Source organism: Brachypodium distachyon, chromosome 2, assembly GCF_000005505.3.
Source record: "Brachypodium distachyon strain Bd21 chromosome 2, Brachypodium_distachyon_v3.0, whole genome shotgun sequence".
In the NCBI taxonomy this organism is placed as follows: domain Eukaryota; kingdom Viridiplantae; phylum Streptophyta; class Magnoliopsida; order Poales; family Poaceae; genus Brachypodium; species Brachypodium distachyon.
In genome coordinates, this window is record NC_016132.3 from 2,810,625 (window position 1) to 2,823,015 (window position 12,391).

At 42.4% G+C, this 12,391-nt stretch overlaps 1 protein-coding gene across 8 annotated transcripts; it reads right to left on the reverse strand.

Annotated features, from left to right (window-relative positions):
• Positions 1–66: 66 nt before the first annotated feature.
• Positions 67–11,444, reverse strand: LOC100832537 (protein BREAST CANCER SUSCEPTIBILITY 2 homolog B). 8 transcript variants are annotated; one of them, XM_024459420.1, is made up of 32 exons: positions 11,105–11,444; positions 10,943–11,008; positions 10,559–10,732; positions 10,352–10,417; positions 10,100–10,204; positions 9,016–9,144; positions 8,773–8,907; positions 8,547–8,672; positions 8,340–8,465; positions 8,055–8,189; positions 7,810–7,944; positions 7,572–7,706; positions 7,370–7,495; positions 5,776–6,718; positions 5,655–5,695; positions 5,451–5,578; positions 5,229–5,371; positions 4,745–4,867; positions 4,432–4,668; positions 4,272–4,353; positions 4,133–4,183; positions 3,980–4,055; positions 3,694–3,877; positions 2,819–3,002; positions 2,559–2,738; positions 2,135–2,277; positions 2,000–2,062; positions 1,685–1,898; positions 1,268–1,435; positions 839–1,181; positions 378–743; positions 67–268 (listed from the first exon to the last, which is right to left on the reverse strand). In XM_024459420.1, exons 1-30 carry the CDS (start codon positions 11,283–11,285, stop codon positions 1,125–1,127), a joined length of 4,656 nt encoding a protein of 1,551 aa, XP_024315188.1. In that variant the 5' UTR covers positions 11,286–11,444; the 3' UTR covers positions 67–268; positions 378–743; positions 839–1,124. The 8 variants fall into 8 exon arrangements, with proteins under 8 accessions (XP_024315188.1, XP_024315190.1, XP_024315191.1 ...); XM_024459422.1 differs by lacking the exon at positions 67–268 and having other exon boundaries at positions 358–743; positions 8,773–8,898; XM_024459423.1 differs by lacking the exon at positions 67–268 and having other exon boundaries at positions 358–743; positions 8,055–8,138.
• Between the last annotated feature and the right edge of the window lie 947 nt (positions 11,445–12,391).

Sequence of the window (12,391 nt, forward strand, 5' to 3'; positions counted from 1 at the left end):
ATGCTATGAGGTGCACGAGCTTAGACGTAGCACATAAATGTGTTCAGTAAGGTTACACGCCAAAAATGTCTAAACAAAGGTAACAATGTGACTCCTGCTGGGTAGAAATGCATAGTCCATTACATCAGTCTCATTTGGAGGAAAGAAAACGATATACAAAATGATCAGACTGAACAACCACTGAGCAAGAGGACGAGAAAAAAAGTTTCACTGTCGCTCGTGATGCCCGCAAGCCACTTGTCAGTATGGTTCCTAAGCCACTGCAGCGCTGAAATGGTGGATTGAGCATCAAAGACTGGATGTAGACAAGAACACATCAATGCAAAGGCAGCGCTGAAACTCTAATTTTTTCGCAAATAAGCAAAAGACTTGCGCACCATTTCATTGATAGGACAAGGTATTAAACATACAAGGTCGAGCATGCATGTACATGAAACGGCATGCGTGAGCGGCCCGACAATGCACACCCTCAGGGCGGCCACTTGGCGACAGACCTAACTCTCCAGGATAATTCACTGTACACCCAGCGCTCGCGCTCTACTCCAGGATGGAACTTCATCCTGGATGATCTGAACCAGACGGTGGACCGAAGGCTGCTCCCCATCGAATCTTCAAACTCCATAAAGATGCCGTCATGTTTAGTAAAAATAATGTGGTTACTGGTCGAGGGAAATCCCTTTTGTTCCGCGAGTCTCCGCTCATCAGTCCTGCTCAGCCTCGCATGTCCTGCACACATAGAAGTACTATACACGTGGTTGGCAAAGTTTCAAGAGTGATTATCTAGTTACCAAAAGTTCCAATATCCAGCTATGAACAACTGCAGCCTAAACCAGCGTACCTGTCAACGCACATAGCCCATGATAGATCGCTTTGTCACTAGGCATTCATCATGAAATCAATTCTTGGATATCCCTTCGTAATTACGAATGAGCATCCCGTTGCCACAAACTTCATCCTGGAACGGTCGTGGAAGCTTGGAAAACACCACCTCCAACGGTCCAACCAGCACTCCAACCAGTTACTATCTCCGGGAGGATAGTAAATTCCCTAGAACTCCTGACACATTTTCTTACATTACCTCCAAAAAAGTAGCAGCATTCATATATGATATATCTCATAGTGCTTCAGCCACCACTGTCACCAATTATGCACAAAACCCTTTCCTTTAGCTCCTGAATTTTCTGAAATGGTTCATTCATATTGCATCAGAACATACAACAGGACCACCAGAGCAAGTCGCAAATAAATGTGATCTCAAGGAACTTACAGGATAAGAACTTGAAGCCCATTTCTCAGCACATGTCGCAGCTTCCTTAAGATGCGATCTTTTGGAGATCTCATGGGAAATGGTATAGGTGGTGCTCTCTGTTGCCTCGGCTACCCATAAGCGCCTCATCTGGTCTTTCTGTCGCTTGACGAGATTACTGAAACCAACCTGAGCAACAGAGGGAACCGTAGGCCAAAGCTTTACAAATGGATAAAGTCAAACAGTGAAGTAAGACGGCAATAAAATAAAATAAGAATTGCTGGCAGTATAGTCCTCAAATATCTACACAGTGAATTTCACTACGTAGTGGAAAGGTTTCAAAATTATGATGAACTGACTAGTGACATCGGGGTTAATAAAATTCACACTTGAAACATCAACTTGAAATTAAAGACATCGCAATCTGAGATCACATACTGTATTTCCAGAAAGGGCATAACTGAAAAATGCATAGTCGTCACCAGCAATTGGGCAAGAAAAGCTAACTGCTAGAAGACAATCGTTTTGCTCTGTGGACTGCTGGCCTGAGATAAATTTAGATCCATCTGTCAAAAAGAGCCACTGCCTTTTCTGGCTGCTACATAAATAAACGTCGCCGACATGCAAAACAACACCTGCAATGTCAAATTCACTGAAACAGACAAAAGATTACTCATTAGTAGGTTCGTTACTGCAAGGACAGAAGATTGACGGGTTCAGCAGATTTACTTGCCACAAGGTACCTAGACTAACCTTGCAAGTGGTACATCACCAAATGATGACAGTTCAACCACCTTACGTGGAGTGAAAAATGGTCTGCAAAGAAAGCATGGTTAAGTTTGAACAATACAATGAGGACATTATATGTACTAGTCTGATCTCTCTTACTCAAAATCTTTAGCCTGTACTGATGCTAACTGCTTCCACATCGTAGATGGTCCTCTAGCATGCAAGTAAAGAATGTCAGTACAATAGGTACAAGGCACCAGTCCTGTGACAAAATAAATTTGTCCCTCCACCAGGTCGGCTTTCTGTCAGTAGAAATAATGAAATGTTAAGCCCTAATGCAAATTTCCCATATCATAAGCAGAATATTGTGGGAATCGTCCAAAGCAATATAACATAAGTCTTGTTCCAGAAGAACATATAACAGCAAAACTGTAAAGAGAAGAAAAGGCATCATGTGTGGCGTTTTTTAGGAGGAATGTGTGGATTGTTTCAATGATATAAAACCAAATGATCTTTCTTCTCTTCTCAACAGAGAATAAAATGCTTCATGGCACTTAAATGCTGTAGAAAGATTGTGCCGTACTTGCTTCTCGGTAGGGTTCCAAATTGTTATTAGCCCTTCCTTGGTGGTTTTTGTAGCAGTGGTTTTATGAACAAGGCTCGTCACTCTCAATTTCAAAAATGGTGTAATATCTCTTGGACCAAGGCCAGCAACTTCCAGTGCCTTTTCAACCTTCTTGGCCACTTTGTTTTGCCTAACTACCTGCAACATGATGACATAAATTATGCAACTTTCCATGTATTGGTTGATACTTGATAGATACAGGAACTACTTATGTATACCTTTTGCTTTTCTTGATAAGAGGAGAAAGACATCATCTGCTCTGAAGTCATGCCTGCCATCATAACTTCAGGCTCAGCCGCCCGCTCTAGCATTTTGCAAATTTTCGCCCCTTCCTCACTATCATCAGTACTGCCACAGTTTTCTTCTTGTTCACACAGAATATCTTCCGTGATCTTAGATACTCTACATGACAAGGTAATGATTACTGCAGTGGCATTAAAAGGGAAATAGCAGATTAAAAGGGAAACTGCTACAAGTTTTGAAGCTTCAACTTTGACCATGAATTTGAGCAACACAATGTAGGTCATGTGCCACAAAAATTATACCGTTGAGTTTGTATTGAAAGAAGTTTGCAACACTATAATTTTATGTCAAGTAACTCATCAATTAGTTGTCTATAATTGATGGTCAAAGTTAAACCTTGAAATGTGGGTGCCTTGTAATTCAGAAAGGATGGAGTATTGATGAAATCTGTAGGGCTCATGATAGCAGGTAACACTTAAAATGAATCTAACTGACAGCTCCACTCCTAGATTTTTAGGTCATAAAAATAGAAAGTCAACTATAGAAGAAAAGCTCGTTAGCAATCAGAAAGTGGCACAGCGGGAACTGAAAAAAATCTCTATACAAAAAGGATAAAACTTCCACTGGCGCCATGCAAAAACATATAGAAAATATTCTCATCCCAAAATTTCAGCATCAACAGAAATATGCTTTGATACACTGGGCATGTAACGGTACAGATAACTTCTCAGGAAAACACTTGTACATGTAAATTGACTACTTCGACAGATAATCTACTTCAATTTAAGGTGTAATGAACATCTTGTATATTGCACATGTTGGTTACAGTAACATAAATATTAAATAGTACCTTTGGTGGTACATTTGTACCGCCTTTCTTTCCATCCTTTCAGATCTCACAACAGATCGACCATCGGGCAACTTCTCCTTGTACAGAACAGGATATATCCTTGAAACTCCAACCAGTGTCCTAGGGACTCGGCCACCGGAAGCTTTTATGCACTTGAATGCCAGCGGGGGTCCAACATGCTTGCCTGAGATATGTTTAAGAGGTTATCAAGAGAATCCACCAGTTTGAACAGGGATAAGCAGCACAGTATGTAACAAATACTCAGTCTTGTACTAAAAGTACATACAGAACCCCAAAGTATCGTCCCATCTTGCACGATAACTGCCATTTACATGGACCATCAATTTGACGGTACCAGATGCCTGGAAAAAATAGTCACAAAAATTTGATTGTATGGTTCTCAAATTTACAGTAAACTGAGGTGAAGGAGCCGGCAAACCTCATGAAATGATACAGGCCCAGTCCAACCACACAAAGAAGCTCCCCATATCTGCCAAATCAAAATACATATTGGTAAGTATACATTAAGAGTAATTGTAGCTATGTGCCCATGATACCAAGTGAAAACAGAATAGTACCCGAAGCTTTTGTCCGATAGAAAGCTTTCTTTTATCTAGTTGTTCGGAAAGTGCCACATCTAATGAAGCTTCTAGGGCATACCTGTGAAAAGGAAAACACTGGAAGTTGTTGCTATCTTTCAGTTTCATGTATGGCAATAAATAGAATGCAACCACATACCATCCATCAGTTAATTCAATTTGTGCAGACTTGTTTCTATGAGCAGCTGTCAGGCTTTTATTGCCACTGATGTCCTCGTTTGTATCTGCTCTACCAGCCTCCAACTTACATTTGCTTATGCCAGGACGAGAGTGAATAGCTGAAATGCACAGCACCATCATCAAAGATGGCAAAGCATTTCCTTCTAAAATCTTCTTTATTGCTGACCGATGGCCATTGTTCACTTCTCTGTCATACCTAACATGCATGAAACTTCATGAATTAAATCATATGCGGCAATACAATTAGAATTGTAGAAAAGGTATTATCTCACCTATACTTCAGCTCTTCAAAAACATTAGCAACTGTCAAGAATTTACCAGCAGCTTTAGTTGGATAGCATCTCTCAAGTGAAGCAAGTTTCCACACGATCCATTTATAGTGATTGCTCACCCATCTGAAACAGAAAGATTCAAGTCATTTCATGTTTAGGATGCACTTCTTATTTGGAGCATCTCCAGCTAAATCTATGGTATGTCCGATGAACACTATCAGGGTTTTACTGGCATCCTACATGCAGAACATGTAAAGCAATATAGTTTAATCTTAGTGTGACGCAGCCACAGAGATAAAGCAGAAAGAATGGGGCACAACTTAATGCTTAGGAGACCATGGAAAACATTTTCCATGTATTATACTCTACTAAAGACACATGATGTGATGAAACAGGAAAGATGTTCCACAAGGGAGATGTTCCAGCCTCAAAAGGTTAATGCACTACTGAAATATATGGTATTCAATTAAAGAATAGTGCCTACTCTTTAGTTGCATATGTCGACGAAGCACCACAGGCAAGCAGCATCTTCTGAAATTCTTCTGCACCAGTACCCAAGCTATCGAACGTATACTTCTCAGCTCTTTTTGCATCCATGAGCTTTACTTCATCTGTTAGATGTTCCTTCTATCACAAGATTTACGTTAACATTTAAGAAAGTTGGGAATACAGTGCAACTGCAGAAAAGATATTGATCACTTCGTACCGAAAGATTGAAGCAAGGACGGCCACCGAAATACTCTTTCCAAGTTTTCCTTTTATGTTGAAAAGGATAACATGCAGAAAGCTTTGTTCGACAGGGAGTGATCAGAGTTGGTGGCAGTTTGTGTACTCCTGTGAGCAATAGTTGAACCGATCATGAACAAATTAATTTGAGATGTACCGATATATGTATCAGCAATCAGCTTACCAGTAGAGGACTGTTTGTTGGTGTTTATAGGCGCGATGAACCTAACCAGTTTCAGCAAGGGCATATCAGAAGCATGGCATCAAGAAATTTACAACTTGCTAACAAGGATGCAAATCAAGACCTGGATGAGCGGGGCCGTTTAAATGGGGATGCAGAATTTCTTCCCACACTTCTTCTCTTCTCATTATTAACATGGTTGATATTTCCAGAATGTTCACCCATGAAGTTAGTGATGTCAACCAATGCTCCCGATGGCATATGGAGTCGTCGAGCCATGTCCTTAGTGTCACTTGCATTGTCTGATTCAGATAAACATCTGGAAGAAGGCTTCGGGATCTTTGGGATATTACTGATTGAATGACTCCCCACATGAAACCTGTTACCATTTCCCTTGGTCGCCAGGGTATCGGGTACAGCATATCCAAAGGAACCAGTGTGCTTCTTCTCAGGAATTGCTTCGTGAGAAAATGTTGATAATTCAGTTTTGCCCTCAGCCCTACTTATTTTTGGTAAATCAAGATCACCTTCTTTCCAGGCAAGAGTTGAACTTGGTATCTCATCTTTAGAAACAGATACCGAAGAGTGCCCAACTAAATCATCTTTCGAAACCGCAAGTTCTGATTCACCCAAAAGGCTTTTCGCGCGTTGAAGTGCATCACTAGAAATAGCCATTGATCTGCCACCTGCAGTACTGAATCTGATAGGACACTCACCAGAATCGGAGAGAGTGCTATTAGAAAGTAGAAATGACATATGTGGTTCCTTAAGTACTTGGTTTTCTGTTGGGAAAGAACTCATGGAGCAACCACCAGAAATTCCATGAACAGATGCAGTACCAAGCCTCTGTTCTGGATTTTCCCGCTCAACAGTTATCTTTGTACCTAGCTTTTCTCCCACGTGTCCGAAAAATTGTGTTGAAAGGGTATTCTCCTCCAACCCCAACAAAGCAGCAGCTCGAGAAACTCCAACTGAAGATATATTTACTGTTCTTGCACAGGTTGTCTTCAGAGGCGAAGTAAAGACATGAAACTTTTTGTCCTTGCTGTTAAGGAGCTTATGATTATCTGACAAAGAATATCTCAAATCAGCACTCTAAATGGCAAATGGTAGAAGTTCAAATGCACAAAACACAGATTACATATCCTTTTCAAATTTGGCTAATATTATGTAATAAGCAAGTGCATGTTACCACATCATCATGCCACTCCAATGCCAGATTAGGTCATTGGACTGCACTGATCATACATCATATGGTTCAAATTTGGTACTATTGAAAAACCACATCAGTTTATAATGGTTCAAGAATGATTCGGACACATATAATAGGCTAATACAGTTGTCTCTAAAGTTGAAACTTGAAATCAATAAAGAAGTTTACAGTTCTAAATGAATGCTGCAGCATAATAAGGTTACACATTTGTGGCTCATTACTAGCTTTTTCCTTTTATAAACTTGGTCTAATTTGCAACTAAAAGGCATTGTAGAACCCTTAGATTACCAAGCCAGTGTAGTAATAACCGTTATAGATTTTGTGATGGTTAGCTAACATATCCATGCTGGGCCGCCATGTATTCTACAGAGAAATTACAACACGACAGAGACAGATTGGACACTTCAACTACACATGCACACTAAACTTTACCATCTTCTATTGAAAATGAACAGTTGCTGTATCAGCGGAATTGTCTCAGAAAATTTATGAGCATGATATATACCTCTGTTCATATTGCATTCTTCCTCCAGAACAGCCCTTGCCTTCTGCACTGAGCTTTCACTAATCAAGACCGACTTTCCAGATCCGGTTTGGAACATCGGCAGTTGACTTCCATAGTCTTCATATCCTTTCAAAATAATACAGTACATGTTAAAGGAATGGAAGGAAGATGTCTTGTATAACCCAATGATTCCAAAAACTACCTTTCTCCGCAAAGCTTCCTTGCTCAAAGAGGATACTGGCATTATGACTTGAACTTCCATTTTGGGGTACAAACTTTTGCGCTCCAGCTTGGAACGTTGCATCTTCAGCATAGGCTTCTCCATTGTCATTATTTACTAGTTTGCACATCAAGGTAAGTGTTTAAATGACCGCTGACAGTAAGAGAAGTAATTTATACCTACGTTTTAATCCACATCAAGAAACACGTCAGGAAATTACCACTTTTAGCTTCTTCTTGAGCCTCTAAAATAACCTGTACTTTCTTTATAGAGTTCTCACTTGCTAAGATGGTTCTTCCAAGTCCAGTTTTAAACACTAGAGCGCCATCATGGCCACCATGTAAATGAGCTTCATCTTACAGAAAGAATAGTTGAGTGTCAATAAATAATGCCTCGTTTTTCACCAATTAACAAGAGCACACTACTTATAAAACCATGATGTGCAATGTTTTGAGAGCAATTTACCTTCCAATTCCTTTGCAATGTTCCTTGGCTCCAGAACTGCACTAGCCCTCTTAATTGAGCTCTTACTTATTGCAACTGACCTCCCTAACCCAGTTTGAAACAACGGTAAGTGGTCATCATCCACATGATTTTTCTCTATTGGAGTGGAGAACAGAGATTATTCAGTAGGAGGAAAATCACAGGTGTGTCAGTAATAATATTTTTCCGTTGGTAAAATGTTGACTAGATGATAACACAAATACACAAAAGAAGAACATTTACAATACATTTGAGAAAATCAAGTACCTTGCATTGTACTATCTCCCTTTGGTGTGACAGATCTATCATTCGTGATTAAGCTGCTACTCATCAAAACGGACCTCGGTGTTTCAGTTTGAAGAATTGTGGGACAATCACTGGTATCTCCATGTCCTGAATCACAAAGAAAACAAACAAAAATTGCTGATCTTGTGCATCAAATTTAAAACAATAATAAGCAAATATGTGTGTTACCAGTTTCTTTAATATTCTGTTCCTCCAATACTGCCCTTGCCTTCTGAACTGAGCTCCGGCTCACAGCAACAGGCCTCCCTAAACCTGTTTGGAACATTGGGAACTGGCAGTTGGTACCGCAATGTCCTTCACAAAGAAGTAATCGCTTAGAAATAGTGGCAAATTTAGATATATTGAAAGACACAGTCCAAGCTTTTTATAAAGAACGCAGATAGCTCAATCTTACCACTCTTTTCAGCGTCTTCCTCCAACACCGCAGCCCTACAGCTCTCAGTGGGTCCTTCGCTGATCATGACTGGCCTTCCTGAACCAGTTTGGAACATCATAGGCTGGTCAGGCCTACCAAAACTCTCTGTATTTCCTAATGGGAGAGGAATCCCATCAGTACACCAAGAAAAGGTGTGCATTTCACAATAATTAGACAGAAGCACTAGCTCTAAATTCAAATAGCAGAAAAATCAAAACTTACCTCCGCTCGTATTATTTTCCCCCAAGACAGACTTGGCTTTCTGAAAAGATGCCACACTGACTGATACAGCTCGACCTGAACCAGTTTGGAATAATGGAAACTGTTCCATGCTGTCCACACCTCCCACATCTGCCGGCGGAGGAGTGAGTTACTCAAAAAGTAAATTAATGTTGAAATTTTTTTTAAACCAAAATATCCAAAATTTTGCAACATAAAGATGCCTTATGCTCTGATCAAATTGACCTTGCTTTGCAATTGTTTGTTTCACCAAAACAGCCCTTGCGTTATCAATGGAGGTTTGTCTCACAGGACCAAACCTTACCTACCCACTCCAGTACGGTACATTTTTGTATGGCATCAGAAGCAGTAACAACATTTTTTTTTGCAACAATAGTGGCATGTACTTTTACAATTGCCAAAAGAAAAGGAAAAATATACTAAAACATCTCATAAATAAAAACTACAAAACCATCGATTTGGTGGACTAATTAATGATCTATGTTAGGTCATTGAATATTACTATGCCTTCTTTGGCACGTGGAAAGTGACAAATTCCTGCTTTACAAATGAGGCCTAGTGTGATGTTTTTGGTAGAAGGTACATTGTATTGGTAATATTGGATCGATGGAGGTTTATAGTTTCAGAATTATCATGCTCCAAACAAATGATGGCTACAATAACCTGTAAATACAGGGAAAAAACATAGAAGTTCTCTTAAATGAAACTAAAGATTGATACAATAATCTAAATGGAAAAAATCTGTAAATAGTAAAGAGAAAAGTAGAAGAATCTGCACCACTTATTATCTTAGTACTTGGTAGTATTATATCGTATGTACACACAAATATATTTTCAATGGTAGGTAGAGTTTATAATAAATAGTCAACGAATTGCACAGGAAATCCAACTGGTTTTACAAACAGTATGTTATGATGTCTTGTTATAAATTGCGACACATTATTCTAATGGTACATAGGATGAGCAATCCCTAAACTACTGAGAGCTAACGGTATGTTATCATGCACAAATAAAAAAAAACAGTTCCAGCATTTAGATAAAAGTAAGCATGCATCAAACCTCCTACCTTCTAAAATAACTCTTGCCTTCTGGACTGAGTCCTTGCTCAGCGAGACTGCTTTTCCTGATCCAGTTTGGAACACTGGGGACATGCTACTGTTATGCCCTTCACCTAAATTTCATAAGATGCAAAAGTTAATGCGTACTGCAGAACCTCAGAAAATACAATGCATAAAATTATCAAATCGTAGCACTTTCTACATCTCGTTGCAGCAACCAGTTTCATCTCTACGGAGATAAAGGTGGAAACAAGTCTTACCTCTAAATGATACATCCATGCCTCCCAATTCGCCCTCTAAATCAGCGCCATCACCAATCGGTTGCTCTGAAATGCAGAAAGCAGATCAACCCAGTATAATACACGCAGAAACGAACAGAAAGTTAGCCAGTTCGTGCTACCAAACACAGCAACGAAAATGGAAGGGTTTGACCAGAGCAAACCGAAAGTTGCCATATAAACTCTTACTTATCCTCTTATTACTCGTCTCCCCCGCCTCATCACCAACTAACGCTCTGGCTCTCCTTATGGTCCTCTCACTGACAGACACTGATCTCCCCGATCCAGTGCAGAACAGCTCATCCTTTCCTCCATCCACAATTGCTTCGGACATCCCGTCACCTTCAACCATCTTATTCCGAGCTGCGGAATCCATCCGTAACAACAGGTCAATCACCAGTCGAGCAGAATCATTTGGGTGCAAGCCCCAGGACGGCAATACAAGGAAGAGCGTGCGCGCAGCCATTTCAGTACGCACGAGCGCAACCAGGTCAGCAACTAGTCAAGCACACTGCACACGCGCGTGCTCATACCGACAGATAGAGAATAGAGGGAGGCTGTACGAGGCGGTACCTTGGACGAGGATGTCCTTCATGGACGCGGCACGGGCTCCCTCGGCGCCGCCCGCGCCTAGGGTTTCTGACCGGAGAAACGCGGAGGCAGAACGGGATCAGTACTACTTACATTTTAAAAACGATCGAAGCGAAGTCGAGGCGAGAGAGCGAGGGATCGGACCTTCTACCAGCGCGCCGTCGTCCCCAGAGGCGGCGGGGGCGGGGGCTACGGCCGCGGCGGGCACCGTCGGCAGGGCCGAACCCGCGGCGCGCCCCGGCAGCGGCGGAGGAGCGGGCGGCGCGACGGGGATCCAGGCGAGGCTGCCGTCGGGCTGGGCAAAGACCTGCCACCTCCTCTGCATCGCGGCAGTGCGGAGCCTCTCTCCCTCGACGAGGATCTCGGCAGGGTTCGCTCGCGCAGGCGTCGACGGCCAGGGAGATTTGGGGAGGATGGCCTGACCTCCTTTTTTCTCTCTAGCACTGTTCGAAATTGGACGAGGCGATGGGGAGGGAAAGCGTGGGGCGAAATTGGCCAAACGGGCGCGCTAGCTTGTTTTCTTTCTCGTTTTCGCCGTTCGGGGTGGGCCCTCACGTCTGCTTTGTTTCTTTTTTCTTTGACGCGACGGAAATGGGCCTGACACGACCAAATCTGTGCGGCCCACGGGATGTCCAGCCCGGTTGGGTGCCCCAGGCGGGACTTTGGCGGCGGTAACAGGTGTCAGGCGCACAGCTGTACGTACCACCAACCGCTCGACGGGCTAGCGTAGGGGTAGGGAAGCCTAGATGCCGGCGGAAATGCCCAATGCCGAGGGGTCTAGCCGTTTAGGAGGAGCGTATCCAACCTTCGCTGCCTCCACTGGTCTGGTCTCCGTATTTGTCAAAACCACCTCTCATATATCTTCTCTCAAATCCACTTATCCCTCAAATCCCCAACCCTCCACGATTCCTCACGGCTCCAATGATCCTCAAGCCGCCGATGCCTCCATTGGGTTATCGTCGCTGTCGGAGCTAGCAGGGCACGCGGAGATGCCGTGGAGGGCGGTCTTCGTCTCCGCCGTCGGGGAGGAGGTTGACACATCGTGATGGAGTAGCAAGTCGCCTCCCGTCAGGGAGGAGAACGACGCACCGACGATGCAGATCGGTGTGCTGAGATATGTTTCGGATGCACGGATACACCGAGCACTGGTATTGATACCGGCGGAAATGCCCAATACTGAGGGGTCTAGAGGAGAGTATCCTTTCCGTCCGAAAATTTAGAACCTATCAAAAAAAGAAGATGATTGGTCATCCATTGGTAGTGGGTCAGCCCTCCGATCTTCATCTAACGTCTCACATACGAAAAAAACCGCCCGCAGCCTCCACTAGTCTGGCCCCTGTAGTCTCAAATACGGATACACCGAGTTGAGTGGATTCACAGGATCTGACGCCTTAGTGGTGACTTCAACAGATGATTCAATTCTAGCGAAAA